At 40.2% G+C, this 16,281-nt stretch overlaps 1 protein-coding gene across 1 annotated transcript in view; it reads right to left on the bottom strand.

Annotated features, from left to right (window-relative positions):
- cdh2 (cadherin 2, type 1, N-cadherin (neuronal)) overlaps positions 1–12,725 on the bottom strand; it is a 55,770-nt gene extending 43,045 nt beyond the window's left edge. Inside the window, exons 1-2 of the mRNA XM_058066613.2 lie at positions 12,399–12,725; positions 10,548–10,656 (exon numbers count right to left, since the gene is read on the bottom strand). Coding sequence (XP_057922596.2) covers positions 10,548–10,656; positions 12,399–12,467 — 178 coding nt within the window. The 5' untranslated portion in view covers positions 12,468–12,725. The remainder of the gene's footprint in view (positions 1–10,547; positions 10,657–12,398) is intronic.
- Between the last annotated feature and the right edge of the window lie 3,556 nt (positions 12,726–16,281).

Genomic DNA, 16,281 nt, shown 5'->3' on the forward strand with positions numbered 1-16,281 from the left:
AAATGTACGAACCACTAACAATGGCAATGGGAGAAAAATAAATTAAACCACAAAGTCAGTATGGAAATTCTAACATTGAAGTATGAGACTTGGAGAACAGCACAACAAGGACCATGGCTCAAAATGCACTGCTGTAAAACGATATGCTTTTCGTGCCAAGTATTAACCTTGCTTAGGCAGGTCATACCTTGTATCGAGGTCTCATGCGTCGCTATTTTCCAACTTTATTCAGGAAAAAAAACATTTTGAGAGAGTAAAAATGATAACTTATGGTCTCAAAATGGATGTTTGAAATTTGTAGTTTGCATGTCTAACTGGGATCTCTGTGTGGAGTTTGCATGTACTCCCCGTGCATGCGTAGGTTTTTTCCGGGTTCTCCGGTTTCCTCCCACATTCCAAAAACAAGTTAGGTTAATTGGCGATTCCATGGATGGATGGATGGATGACTGGATGTCTGACTGTGACAAAGCATGCATGATTTAAATCTAAGTCTCGATGGTCTGGACGAAAAACAAAAAAAAAGTTTGCGTTCACACTGGTGTTAGGGGACCGAAGACAGTAAAGAACATTGTGTGTGCATAAAGTAAGGACTAGATTGGGCAGCATTTATGACATACTATGTGACACAACTGAAATATTCCAAACCAAATGTGTGCTGGATTGTTATTTTTATTTCACAATAAGTTAAAGCTATAAATACTCAAAAAAAGCGTGAATATGGCTATGTAATAAGCCCAATTCGTTCATCGTCTGTCTCTAGCTCCCTCTATCACAACTGACAGGCATGAAAGGTCAATAACCTTGGCTCGCAGCCCTCATATGTTTAGCAATGCCATAAATTAGTGGCCCAGGTCATTATTCCAAACTCTTCAAGTCGCCCAAAGGAAGCTTATCATCTACAAAGGTCACAATGCTTCGAGCACTTAGTGTTAAAAGTGAAGGGCTGATGTTGGGCGTGGGATTGAATGTATGGCTCGTTGGTAGAGTGACACGCATGACGGTGGCATGCTGGTATTTCTTATTGTTGTGCAATCGGGTTAGATTTTCAAGGTAATGTAAAACAGGCCTGCGCAAGTTGTGTAGTAATCATTCTCTCCTGAGATTTTCTGATAATTTTTACTGTTTGTTGTGAATGTTCTAAACTTCTACTTCAATTTCAGTGACTTAATGAACTGCTGTATATAACAGTTTGAGCTGAAAAGTAGTTGAGACCAAATCAACAGCACCCCTGCTGGTTGAAGCCAAGTAGTGTAAGTATTGCAGTCTTTAATAACCAACTATTAACCTTATACAAACAAAATCATCCTGTCATTGTCATTTTGTGCATATTTTTCCAAACCCACAAGGTTATTTTTTTACAACTGTCAATACCAATGGTTACATTATTCCCTTCAGGAAGAATATACCCCCTCCAGGTTCAGTCCTGCTGAGCAGGCAGTGCGAAAGGAAATAAAGTGGTGACATGCCACGCACTCTTTAATGACTCAATAAATATCGATGGTGGCAAGAGACAGTATAAACTCAAGACGATGTGAGCCACCGAGCAATATGTTGCTTACTGCCTCGGTGTGCACTCAAGATTGAGACTGGAAAGTGTTGCTGGTCAATCATAATATCTGTATACTGCGATGGCAGGCGGGCGCTGGTGTCAGCAAGATCTAGTCACAGTAGATCACTTCAGACATTTAATATAGTGCATATTCTTATTAAATGAGAGTGAGACTGCAGTTTTGGGGGCTGGGAAATAGACAACATTTTCATTTCATTTCATTTCCACGTCAGTTTAAAGGTCCCCTTTTTATACTATTGTCCAACACTTTTTAAGCCCCAGAGGTCCAACATATGTGTAATGGAAGTGCGTCGTCAGAAATCTAGCCTTGTTTCCAGAATTTAGAAGGTTTAAATGTGTTTTTAATAATCCCCACTGAGAACACACCGTTTTGTGCATCTCTAGCTTTAATGCTATTGAGCTTTGTTTGTTTATGCCTGTCCAAAAGACGCTAGTGTGCACTTTATCCAGTGTTTTTATATATACACTGTAACTCTATTACTTGTCTAATGTAATAGGTGGCATATATTACATACAACAACAGTAAAGAGTTGGACAGCTACACAACAAGACCATTGCTCATAGGACATATATTGTTGTTGCAACATCATCAAAATCAGTTTCGCATAATGGGGGACTTTAAACACAAAGCTGTACGGGTCCTTGTTTTTTTTTCGTGGTTATGTACTCACTCTCATTCATTAATCAATACACTTTGGTAGAGACTCACAACACTGGCAACTACTGTAGCTACAAAGCCGTGCAACGCGGAAAGATACACTAGGTGCGATACGCGTGCAGTCACAGTGCTATCAACAGTGGATGGCTGCGAACATACTGTAATTAAGGAAAAAGATCATATTTTAAGGATGATGAGGAGGTGGTTGATCAAAAGTCTCTTTACTGCCTAAATAAATCAGATTACTGTCTGCAAGCTCCCCTGTCGTCCTCCTCCCCGCAGTCGCACACAAAAGAAAGAACACCTGTCACATTCAAAGACGATCCGAAATCACAAACATAACTGCCATGTCTCTGGTCCTCTAAAAGCAGCATTAATAACTAGTGTATTGGTCTTAATATTGACATGGAAAGATTTCTATTATTATTGTTTCATTTAATTATTGTATTTAGTGTTGATATACGACTGTATTTTATGTCCATCTGTTCTGTGTGTGGTATGAGTGACTAAGGAGCTAATTTAGGTATGATTTAGGTGCGTGATTCGACTTACACCAAAAGCTGACTTACATCATAGTCTGGAAATGGAATGGAACTAGAAAACAATAAAGAAACGTAATCTTTACAAGCTTCTATCGTACAAAACAATAAGCTACACTTTGCAAATTTCACATATAGCTCATGGCCAAACGAATGAGGCTTTGGAGATACAAGCTGACAACATAAAAAAATAGAGTGAATGCTTCACTTCTGTCCCTACATTACTCATTTATGTCACATCCGTCATTGTTGGGAGCTCCTCTGTTTCTGTGTGGTTGGAGGAAGGGAGGGGAAAGAAGTGAAGAGAATAGCGGATGAAAGGATGATGCATGCCCAATGTCATGAGATACAACCTAGTGAGTCATCAGAAGGGCTAGTGTCTAACGAAGCGCTGGTGCGTTGAAATTGAAGCCTCTGTCGAAACACAATAGTTGGCATGGCCTGCAGGAGTTAGCCGCCTCTTTGTGAACATGGGTTATAGTATCTGGGTCGATCAATGTGCCCCGGCTTCAAATTTCGCTCTTATTGTCAACGGAGACGTAATGGCGAGCCAATTTGTCGTTTCGTCAAAACAGCATGAAGCTTGAAGTGGGTAGGAAGGGCTAAACAGCACTGGGATCATTCTAGTTTTCACTGGATTACTTGGAGTGTGTGATCTGCAGCCAGTGAATGTAACACAACTGAGCCTGAATATATAGCCTACTGCACCAAAGATTTAATGAGACAGAGAACATAATGGCTGTGGGGAGTGGCTCCTTCACATGCTGCTGATGGAAAATGTAAGGACAAGGCCGCTTGCCGCCCTGATTTCGTTTAAGGTAATGAGAAAAAAGCACAACGCAGAGATAAAGTGTAGTCTAAATCGAAAGGCTATATTGCAGAATAAGCAGATAGGCTTGGCTCGCAGGAACCAAGGTTGGATTGTCGACGGCATCCTTGAAAGAGATATGGAGTTGTTTGCTTTAGCAGCCTAAGAAAGAGGCCCTCCTGCTGAAGAAAAATGGTTGAGAAAGCTACAAATCAGTCACAGGGAGGGTAAACAATTATCTTAACACTGATGCATTCTCTTCTAGTTGCAAGCTGGCGTTTTCTTTTCTTTAAAAGATAAAAAAAACACTGGCCTTGTTTTATGGAGGTGTGTCAGGTCAATAGTTATTTATACATGACCTCATTGGCTAGTGTGGCTATTTTATGCTCTTTTTGGGTGTTCCACACATGGTACCACCTCCTTTCATGTAGCCAACTCACGCATGGTAGGACTGTGTAGCTATGACGATAAACACTTTTTTTCACAGCATCAGCCCTGTTTGGCAAAACAGAGCAAATAGGCTATAAAACCTTCACAAGACTGCGTGAAGGAGCCATTCGATGAAAGCCTTACTCCAACTGAATTTAAAATTTGGGGTTATTATATGCGTCATGTTTGATTCAGCTAAAATAAATGCTGGTGTGTCCAGTTTGTTTAGTCAACTATGATCATCCAAACCCTTGGTGTGCACCAGATAAATTTAATAAACGTGGCAACACATGGCAATGCAAGTTGAACCAATCAGATTTCCAGCCATGATCTTGCAGCCATGATCTTCCAGCCGATTTGAGTCAAATAGACTTTACTAACACGCATGTCATTGTCTCTCACACGCTAACTATATGCGCAGGTCAACCCCCCACATGACTTAAACTAAATCACAATGTCAGCCAGTGTTAGGTGCCAATAACGGATGGCAGGGCCTGTAGCTGATAACAGAGATATGAAGAGAAGCAATGCCAGCCATCTACATTTTACTCTGTTAAGCTCCTAAGTCATGGTGTGCTTGCACATACCGAGGGATTATTTTCAGGCTGCCTTTAGTTGGCTAAGAACTTAGAGCCTAAAAAGGTCAGACATAAATAAATTACGCTTTATCCCTCAATGCCACCCAGCAGGCTCCGAAACGCACCCACCAATTAGCCACAGATGGCTACACTGGCTTAAAATGCAACCATTATTTTTATTTCACTTTTAAATTGTTTTGGCCTCGGACTGCAGTGGAGCTGTGATGTTGTAAAATAAAGAAAAAGTGTAGGCTTGGAAAAAAAATAGCATGTATAGTGGCCTGGCACTACTGGACACCTAACACCTCTACCTCTACTTCCTTATTATGCTGTAAGCAAACTGCATCAAAAGGTTCTTTCCCACAAATATATTCTGCCAGGATTCAATCTACTGTCACAATGTGTGTTGGTTATGTAGGCCATGGTGCTCCCAGGAAGGAGGAGGGAAAAAAGCACAAGATGAAAATAAATGTATGCAGGGTGAAAACAATAAAAAGAATAAAACTCAATCCAACCTGGGATTTGGAGCACGGCCTTCATTACAACATATTGATCATTGCAAACAAAGACACTGGATTCATTGATTTACTTCCAGGGAAAAAAGAATTAAGATTATGCAGGCGATGGAGTGATGGGGTTGGTACCTCTTTATATCCTACAATGAATATGCCAAACGCAGCGGGGGCAAACACTATTTACAAAAGAGAAGAAGCCTAACAGTGGTTCTTATTGCACTTCATGTTTCCTCTTCTGCATTATACCTGCTCTGTGCCTGTGGATCACATATAGTATTAGCATTATGTAGTCTCAACACAGATTAGACACGCACACCCTACAGACCTCGAACACAATACTGGCCACACAGATTTCAATTTATGTTCTGTTTATGAATTTAACATTTGTGAAAAAGCATTTTTTGCATGTTTGTAATGCTTAAATGTTTCAGATCATCCAAAAAATGTCATTAGTCAGTGATAACACAACTGAACACAACATTTTTAAAATGAAACTTTGTATTATTACTGGTGCTGATATTCAGCATTTTGACGATATTGCCTTTTTTAAATTAGATGGCCGAAAAGAAACCAAAAGCTAACTAATCCAACACAACATTAGACAAACCTACACAGGTGAATTAGAGCAGGGCACCGAACACTGCAGCTTGCATTTTTACTGTCGCAAGACTCGAAGGTACTTATCTTTGTGAAACAAGGGTGGCATAGTGTCGTTCTTTGCCCCAGTGATGCAAACATATCGAATTCCGATATTTTTACTTTTACGGCAAATTAATCAAATGCCTTGACTCTGTATTGGTCAATCTCTAATTCTACACCTTACCACCAATCCTTCTACTAATGGTAGCTCCTGTCAATGTGCAGGAAAAGGGGGCTTGTGTATGTTGCTGAGTACTTGGGCTGGTTTACAGGAGTGGGTCGAGCAGGGTCACATCTCAACAAACACAGGGGCCCCCCTTAAACACACGTAAGTGGCCACAGCTGTACCCAGGGCCATCACAATTAACAGGACTCGGAACTAAAACAACGGTGCAAAATCGACGATTTGGTACATAGGGTATTGAAGCAGTGGTGTTTTCATTTATTTAAATAGCTGTCCTGGTGTAGGCAATGCAAAGACGAGCGATTATACTTAATGATAGATTAAGAGAACATTCTTGAGCTCTGTATGCTTGTAGCACGTGTAACTAAAGGTTGCCATTCCTGACGTTGACACTAATCGTTTCAATTGTTTTATTAAGCTGGTCAAGTGTAAACCCCGCTTGAAGTGAGGCTGGATGAGGAAAACAAAAGCCCACAGAACATGCAGGCACATTGCAAAGAATTAAAATGTTTCAAATTTCAGGAGTTCTGTTAACAGACCAATTTTTCCAGATTGATCACTTTTTGAAGTGATCTACAGAATTGAACTACGGAAACATATCAGCTTTCAGAAATACTCATTTTCATTGTGATATGCCTGTACCTTAATCTCTCATTTATCACAGTTACTTGGTTTCAGACCAAACCGTGATAAGTGAATTTCCATGAAGTAGGACTGCTTGATTATAAATGGAATATTTTCCTAGTTAACGACCTTCTAAATATGATTTCTTAGAACCCTCTAGATACATATTAACACCCCTAGAGTCATATTTACACTCGTATCACCCAATATAGTACACATAATACGAGTAAATAATCAATTTAAGACATTAAACTCCTGCTTGTGTGTGTTATAAATGTGCAGGGAGCAGAGTGAGTGGCGGACAGGAAGTGGCGTCAGGTTCAGAGTTACATTTTTATTCAGTATTATTTTACCTATTTGGTTTCAGCTTTCAGTCTGGTTATTGTGTGTCTCACCAAACGCTATGCTGGAAATGCTTACTTTAGGCAAACATGACATTAGCTGAAATATGCATTTGTGATGGAGTGAAGACGCAAAATTCAAACTGATAAGTGGCAAGGGATGACTTTATATATACAGTATAGAGAGAGATGATCCAACTGCAGTTTTAAGAGCAATTAGGCTCTAGGCCGTTTCATTAACCCACTTTTTAGGGTAGGAAACCTCTGCTGAATAATGCTCCCACTGACACACTTTCCAACTTGGAAGGCCCCACCTGGATAAAAAACAGCACAAAGCCCGTCTACAGTTCCACTGAGGGGCAAACCACCTGCTGTCTAACTGAAATTAAATGTGATTTTGTTCAACACACCGCTTAATCAGGCAGCTACAAGATAAGAGAGAACACACACACACATACAGAGCTATTAATAAATAACTATGTTTTGGTCCCAGCCTCCATTCACTTATCAGGCCAGAGCAAACATTCTATTCTTTCAAAGAAAGGTCATCCAGACACAGTGCAAACTACTAAAGCATGTCATGGCTTTGCTTCACCTCACAATGAGTATAACCTCCTTTTACCGGATGACTGAAGAGCCGTTCTAAAATAATAACAATAATAATTGTCCTTCCTGACTTTTCTTTGCAACACTCTGCCAAATAACTTTCCCCCCAAAAAGCATTTTTTTTTTTTTAGAAAATCAATGAAGCCTCGCTTGGACGGCTGATGGTTAAAGTCTAGAGGACACCCCAAGGAATGTGATTAAATCTTACAATCAACTCTGCTGCAGAGGCTGGCCTGGCCACCGTCGCCAACAACTTATCCACAGGAAGTCCTCAATTTAGTGCATACAATGCACGCTGTTTACATGTGAAATAGCACTGTTTCCACCTTTTTTTAACACACCTTAGGCTGCGTATTCCCTTAATCGACGACAAAAGAGAGACTGCAATTAGACCAGACAACAGCTTAACAGCCTGTTTTGTCGTTTGTATAGCTTAGGCAAAGGCAGTGGAATATGAGAACAAGTCATAATTCTGAAACTTAACACTGCATGCTGATTGTGTTACACAGACTGTGGAGACGATCCTTATTTCAAATAAGGGAAGTATCCCTGAAAAAATGTTGTGTATGGTTATGTATGAGACAACAAGTCATGGTAATTGTTGGTGTGTATTGGACATGCTTACAAATTACATCAATGATACAATTCAACACGTGCAAAAACTTTTTTTAATTTGACCCCTTTTCTAAGTCTTAGCTAATATAAATGCCTGCAAACAACAACAAGCTCTCCATTGATTATTTAGCCCAATCTGGTCACAATTGACAATGCTAATGAACTGCAAGGATACAAAGCATTAGCCTTGTGGTCTAAAACAGCCAGGCAAGAAAAAAAATTAAAAACTCAGGCAAACTTTTCACACTGTGGGGGATTTTTGTCTTTCAAAACAGACCACAGGAGCTTTCCTTTTGAGAATGGAGTTTCATTAACATCATCCCACGCTGCTGCATTACAATGACACAGGAGTGCCCCTTCTCTCTCTGTCAAGGAAATCTCCAGTAACAACCCTCTGGGGGGAAGGGGACAGCAGAGTAAAGAGGGGCGGGGTGTCTCTAAAATAAAGGGAACTTGATTACTCCTGGTCACGGCTCATCCGCGAGCCGGCAGTAGGAAATCCATCACCAGCAGGATCAAACAGAAACTTGTGCACAAGGTAAAGCTCAGTGAAAGCTGCACCCACCCATCCCAGCACTTTCCTCCCCTTGTCATTGCTACCTCCCTCCTCCTCCTCTCTGAATCACACCAACAGTGGCGTGTAACTTTTAGGCGCATACTGTGAAATCCAACACAAGTGAGAATCTTTTTTGGCCCAAATGACCTCGAGGGTGTAACCTCCCTAATGGCACACTGGTGTTATATTCCTCTTTTATTACTGACTGTAGACAGCTTCACGGTAGCAGCATTCCTCTTTTGATAGTAGCAAACCCCTTTATAGGCATTTTGCACTGCACACTAGCTTCTACAGAACGTCAGGCTGGAATCAACAAAGCCAAATATACTAGTGCTTGTGTCACACTAAACATTTAAATACTTATAACATTTAAGTCCATAATGTTATTAGTGTTATGTCAGGCCACTAAAGCGAGAATTAAAAGTCATAGTATGAGAAAGTTAATGTCATACCTATGACTTCACAAGATTGTAATCAACCAGTATATATGTTTAAGCTTGCTATAAAGGTTTTTATTCTTACAACCTTACATGACTTAACGATAACGGTTTTACTCTCAGAAATCTTTATTTTCTACTTTTTTGTTGAAAAAAAATATCCTCATGAAACTGTGGTTTTATTCTTTCTAACATTACAGGTTTACTCACATTCTTCTGAGTTTTCTGCCAACAATTCATTGGCTTTACAAAAGACTAAACCCTTGTAAAATTCAAATTTCTGTCTCGTAACACCATAGCTTTATTAATTTTACTCTGAAAATTCAGACTTCATCCTTGCAACAGTAGATCTTTTTTCACCACAGAAACGTTAGCACTTTTTTTTCTCATATTCTTTTTTTCTGATAGCATTAGGACTTCTGGGAACAGGCCTGTTCCAACTTTGTTTTTTTTATTCTGTAACATTGTGGCTTTATTCTGTTAATTATAATATTACAATGTTTTCTGATAAATGATATCAGTTGTCTTGTAACATCCATCCATTTTCTATGCCGCTTATCCTCATTACGGTCGCTGGGGTTTGCTGGAGCCTATCCCAGCCGACTTTGCTCAAGAGGTAGGTTACACCCTGGACTGGTCACCATTCCACATAATATTTTAGATATTTCTATCTCTGTAATTTTACTACTTTTCACTACTTTTCCGAGCGATACTCATTAGTCATAATAAACATCATTAATTACTTCTTGTTGCATAGGACCTGAAATGTGTGTAATGGATTTTAATGATGTGCCCACCATCCCCCGCTGTGAAATATGCAAATTGAAGCGACTCTTCAGCCACAATGTATGCCTTCACTATTGAGTAACAAGCTGCATAGCCTGCACAAGTCACGGCTCACAAAAAAGGGAACATGTAAGCAAAATGGGCGAGCGCTGTATAAATGTGAACCACATGTTAGCTTGAGTTTATGAGGCAAACAACATCCATAGTTGCTCAGGTGGTAATTGTTTAAACAATGTTGGCCTACCACAGTCGTTCCTACACTTTTTGCACTTGCACACCCCTTCAGATATTTCACCAGAGGCCTTGAACCACCCTACTCCTAAACATAAACACCCATATGAATTAAATCTTCAAGATGAAACACTCTTATTGGACAAACTAATCATCAAACTTACTTATTTGTTCATTTGATGCACATAGAGCAATAAACAACTTCATGCTCTGTCTCCGTTCTGCTCCATTCTCCTTAGGCCCTGATGCCTTCAGGCACAGTGTCAGGCACTAATTGTTCTTCATTTTTAGTCACGTATCCTCTATTAAAATGGGTGTACCCCTGGGGGCACGCGTACCACACCTTGGGTAACCATGTATCACACACAGACTAGCATACTGACACACATCGTCAATCAAAAGCAGACGGTAATAGACCAAAATTTACTTACCAGTGAAAAGGGGCTGTCCTTTCTCTGTGATATCGGGCAGTACGACCTTGTACACATCTTCAGAGAAGCCTGGCCTGCATGGTGGGGTGGCCCTGCATTCTGCTGCAATCTGCGGTGGACAGAGACAAAGTGGGGGTCCAACAAAGAGTCATAAATCAACTTCAAAAAGCACCCCACCAAACCTATCGGTCACGTTCTGAACACCCCCCCCCCCTCCCTAACCCCTCTCTCAGTTGTACAAAAGCATCTGTTGTTTTTATAGCGGGGACTGCAATTAGGATAATGAGGCCAAAAGGGTTAAGCATTAGCCAAAAAGCATGGCTGGGCAAGAACAAGCTCCATTTGTCCCAGTGGAGGGGCCTAGGCACAGGGTGGTGCTACTGCCAAAGTCTGCATGGGCGGCTTTTCTGATCAACACACTCTGGACAAACTGTGTACTTTTCAAGAACAGGAACAAGGCAATGAAACGGCAATGCCAACAATCTGCTATTGTGGCGATACCAACACCCTAGACGCGCATTTGGAAGAGAAACTACACATTTAACGATGACCAACTGTGGATTTTAATGGAATTTGAATTCCTCCACACTTGAAATGAGTCATCAAGATGATAAAGAAGACTTCAGGGAATCAGCGGGCACGGTTTTTTTTTCAATATTAGGGCGTGTTCCCAGACAGAATGAAGCAGCACTACTACTAGTGTACTAGTGTACACTCTCAATACAACATTCATCATCTCTAAAGATTTGAATGTAAGCCGAGAGGTTGCTCTGACTAAAAAAAGAGCATTGTGGGTGTGTGGTGTTTTAATGAGAGGAATTAAAATAGAAAATACTCACACAAAAAGAGAGAGGGGGAGAAGTGGAGCTGGAATAGTAGTACATTTACAGGAACGAATAAAGTGCAGCATTAAACTGTCACCATTTGGTCATTAATATATGACATTACTCCAGTCCTGTCATTACAAGGTTCTTCTCAAAACATTATGATTCGTAATTCGGATTTGTAATATCGAGGTGCTTTCCTAGTAGTATCATAGCTGTATCATGTAACATTCCGACTATGTTCTCAATTATAACCCCCCCACCCCATATTATTACTACATTACGAGATTAGCTAACATATAATATTGCAGAAAATGCAAATCTATTTTCAGTCAGTTAATAATTTCTTTGCTTCATGTATACAATTTCAACTAAACAGCATAAATATGCACGATTTGTGCGTCTGAGCAACAACCTCTCCTTCTTCCTACCTCATTTTGAAGTATTTAAATGTTCCTTATTGTAATTTTCTTCAGCATGTTTGAAAAAAACCTAACCCTTACTAATGCAATATGAATGTACCACTTTATGGATCCGGCGTACCACCAGTGGCACTTTCACCACAGTTTGAGAATCCATGATTTCCAGCTTTAAAAACTCATATTCCTGTTGAATATTGCTGTCTATTTGTGGCCTGAATCTGTCTCTTAAACGCTCTACCCTGTTGCGTGTTAGACTAGACACTTAAATTGTTATGTATTTCTCGGTATTTAAACAGCACTGATGAGGATAATGTCTTTAACGATGATGCTATCAACTCATCATGAGGCATGTATGTACCTTTTAAATAAGGTCAAAGTCGGTTAATACCGGTTGAATTTGTAATATATAGCTACGAACTGACGAGCGTCGAAATGTGGTAGTTTAAACAAATACAAAACGTAGTGCAGACGTTATGAGTGGTCGTTGGAGTCTTATTAAAGGGCATTGTTCTGGTTTAAAAAAAAGAGTGAGTTGCGAAGAAGACGCTAATACGTTTAAACAACCTCCACACAAACCCGTGTCCCGGTCGGTGTTCGGAAATTACCTGCAGTCCGACCAAGATCGTCAGAACCAGGAGCAGCCCGCTGCCCTCCCGTCGTCGTGGTGGGTACATTTGCGGTAAATCCTCTTCCAAACCAGGGGAGATACAAAACCACAATCCCACTTTAGCTCGCAAAACCAAACAAAAAAAAAACCCCGATTCCTCTCCTTTGGTCTTTTTAAGATGCACGGTTGTACAGCGTGTCGGGCTGCAGCATGTAGCAGCCTCCTGGTTGAGTGTATCCGCTGGAGAGTGAAGCAGAGCACTGGCTGGTACTGAAGCTGCTGCCGCTGCTGCCGCTGCTGCCTCCCATCCACTCCAACACAACAATGAAGAAGAGCTCCAGCTACTCCACTAGAAAGCCTTTTTATTTCCTGGCTTCCTCTTTTCTCTCTCTGTCTCTCCCTGCTGGTCACACTCACTGCTACAAGAGTTAAGATCAAGTCAAAGATCGTCTTTTTCCAACACTTCATCAGCTCCAGTGCCACTTTCAAAAAAAAGGTTAATGAGCAAAGTATTGGCCTTTTATGCGAGAAGTCGTAATCAAAGAGCAAAACGATACCGGTATTGTCCAATCAACCTCATTCTTAGCATAATCTCAACGTTCTAAAAACGTATTACACATTCACAAGAGTAAATATTTAATAATATTGGATCTGTTTATTAAAATGCAACAAATAAAACCTACTTTTCATATTTTAAAAATTGGTATCACATTCGGATTTATGGGAAAAAAGGTGTTTTGTCTTCAAACTGGTAGTTTACAGTTTGGAAATACACAGGAAAATCATGGAAAATGTCCTTTGTGCCAATGGATGGCAGTTACATGAGGCTTGAGACTTTATCTCAAGGATGTACATTTTGAGACACATCATCAGTAGTACCTTTGAATCAGTGGGCCTTTCAACACTACTGCATTATACAGAGAAATTATAGTCAAATGCTAATCATTAATCAGTGATCATTTTAAAATTATAAAGCTGTGTTTTATTTTATTTCAGTTTTTAAGAACTCTTTTGAACCCTTCCAAAGTAGGGTGACCATATTTTGTTTACAGAAAACCAGGACACTTGACCCAGCAATGACATACTAAAATCATGCTCCAAGTTTCCTCAAAGATGCATCATAATAACGCTGAAAGCGGTGATTCTCAACTGGTGGGTCGGGACCCAAAAGTGGGTTGCACATCTGCTTTCAGTGGGTTGCGGTTGTATGCCTCGGCAAAAAGAAACAAACATGTAATGACCTGAGGTCTGTGAATTTAAAGTTTAAAACAATTATTGTTAATTTCACCAAGTCACTGAACTCATTATTGTTATATTCTTATGTGTAAATACATTAATATGTACAGATTTTGTATGGTGCGGGTGTTGCGTCAGTGTGTGGAACGTGTGACGTTATTGCGTCACAGTGCATGCACGCTCTCGTCCACACGTGTTGCTGCTGTGGACGAGGAGAAAGAGAATTCATAGAGGAGCACACAGCAAATATTGTGTTTAATGCAGATGTAATAAACAACATCAAAGATCATCAAGACGCCCTTCTGTATAACTCACCACCAGAACACAAAGTCAAGGAAAGGAAGGCGGAGTACACTTACTACACCATCACAGGGTGCGTGACATGTGATTATGATTTTTTCATGTCAGTGTGAACAGCACAATTCCTATTTCTTCAAGGCCTCACTCGTATGTATCATATGTATGAGATGCTGCTGCATTATGAATGGTCAGGTCGCATATACCCGACCTATACATTATTGAATGGTATGTATTGCTGCGCTTATCGAGACTTGGATAAAAGTACTCACTGATGCAAAAGCTCTTGTCATCCGAATATTTATTCATTCATTTCCTACCGCTTATCCTCACAAGGGTCGCAGGGTGCTGGAGCTTATCCCAGCAGTCTTCAGTCGAGACAGCCAATCACAGGGCACATATAGACAAACAACCATTCACACTCACATTCATACCTATGGACAATTTGGAGTCGCCAATTAACCTAGCATGTTTTTGGAATGTGGGAGGAAACCGGAGTACCTGGTGAAAACCCACGCATGCACGGGGAGAACATGCAAACTCCACACAGAGATAGCCGAGGGTGGAATTGAACTCGGGTCTCCTAACTGTGAGCCCTGAGTGTTAACCACTCATCCACCGTGCAGCCCCATCTAAATATTATTTATAAAAATTGTCAGTGAAGTGGCTTGCAGTAATCTCCCACCAATCCTACCAAGTCTCAAGTCTCTCAGTAAAATGTTGTCAATTTGGAATTTGTATGTATCTGTATAGTGTTTATGACAAAGATATTTCAATTTTCTTTTTTTTATCTACCTTCGAAGAAAAAACAAGGGCTGACTTTTGGTTCACCTCTCCCTCCAGGGTAATGTATTGTTTTCCATGATATTGGTGTTTTGAGGTGTTTGCAGGGAAGGAAATGGGTGCAATGTTGATCCTCCTCCTCCTTACAAATCAAACCGTCCTCCCCCCTAAGGGTGAATTGTAATCCTAAACAAACAGCCAGTGCTATTGCAGCCCACTTTCAGCCAGCATGTCCAGAAAGAGGAACGTTCACTGCTGGTAACAAGTGATGCATGTTCCTGACATTTCTGTCATTTATTATCATGCCTGACCGTTTCCAAGAATTACAACATTGTTTGAAAGAAATTGACACACAAATGAAACAAATGATATGATAATGGCTTATTAAAGTATAAAAACACACTTGTCTATTTCAAAGCTCTCCTTTTCACGTTTGGACCAATCAGTTCCGGGGAGTTGGTACATTCCTATTCCGGTTCATGTTGGTGGCCGAGAAGTGTAAAACACTTGAACAAAAAGTAAAACTAATTCCAACTAAACAACCCAGAAGGGGATTGTACCCCATTATACCCTCATTAAAATATTTGATGGACTCCTGTAGTACATCTGTTGCTTCCTTCTGGTGAGTACCATTGGAGTACCACTCCAACGACTAGGCACTATAAAATTGCTCCAGTTTTTTCAACGGGCAAAACATAATTCCAAGATCCCTCATTAACCTGCCACAACTCCAAATGTTACCGCTTCCTGTCTGATTCTTGTGGTAGAATCCCCTTCTGGGTATGGTTGGCCATCGTTTGAATTTGAGTGATTCTGGTTCCGATTCAGATTCTTTGTTTTGATTCTGGTTCTGAACAATTCTCGATTCTGACTCTTTTCAGGGGTAAGGTCATAAAAACTTGCATGCTGTCCTCATATTGCCTAAACATAGCTGGTTTGCCCTTGATCAAGTGGACTTAAATATTTGTCCATTGTGCAACTTGGTGTGTTGTTAGCGACGTGAGGCATTTACCCGCTTCTGCCCAGCAATGTCTTCACTAGCACTAATGGAAGTGTTAGAGTTATTGGCTCAGAATGTTTGTTTTATGGGCCTAGTTGGTCCTATTCATAGCTACGCACAATTCATATTCATAGTTGGCACAAAACGTAATTCATTTATAGCAAAAAAATGTGTCTGTTTACGATGTTCTCCTTTCAGTACTTTTTCATGTGTTGTCTGTGAGTGTTGTGCAACTCTTAATTATGCTGTGAGAATTGTTCTGTGAAATGCTATGAGACTGAAAATGCTATTGAAAAAGTTTTTACACTGAACATAATAATAATATTTAACACAACATATACCAAAACTAGGGCTTTTTTCCACTGTTGTCCAGTCTGTTTTTTGCGTAAACTTTGTGTAAATCATCCCCTATTTATTTGTTTGTGGAAGCTAATTAATTAATCCAGTTATTGCGGGGAGCACGGAATCCAAATAAAAAGGTGCAGATTCTGGAAGATCTACAAACCTTTTTGAGTTGGTTATCGTGTGTAGCTGCTCTATAGGAGTCAATACAAAGGGCCAAAAA

Source organism: Doryrhamphus excisus, linkage group LG6, assembly GCF_037039965.1.
Source record: "Doryrhamphus excisus strain RoL-2023G ecotype Guam linkage group LG6, RoL_Dexc_Guam_v1.1, whole genome shotgun sequence".
In the NCBI taxonomy this organism is placed as follows: Eukaryota; Metazoa; Chordata; class Actinopteri; order Syngnathiformes; family Syngnathidae; genus Doryrhamphus; species Doryrhamphus excisus.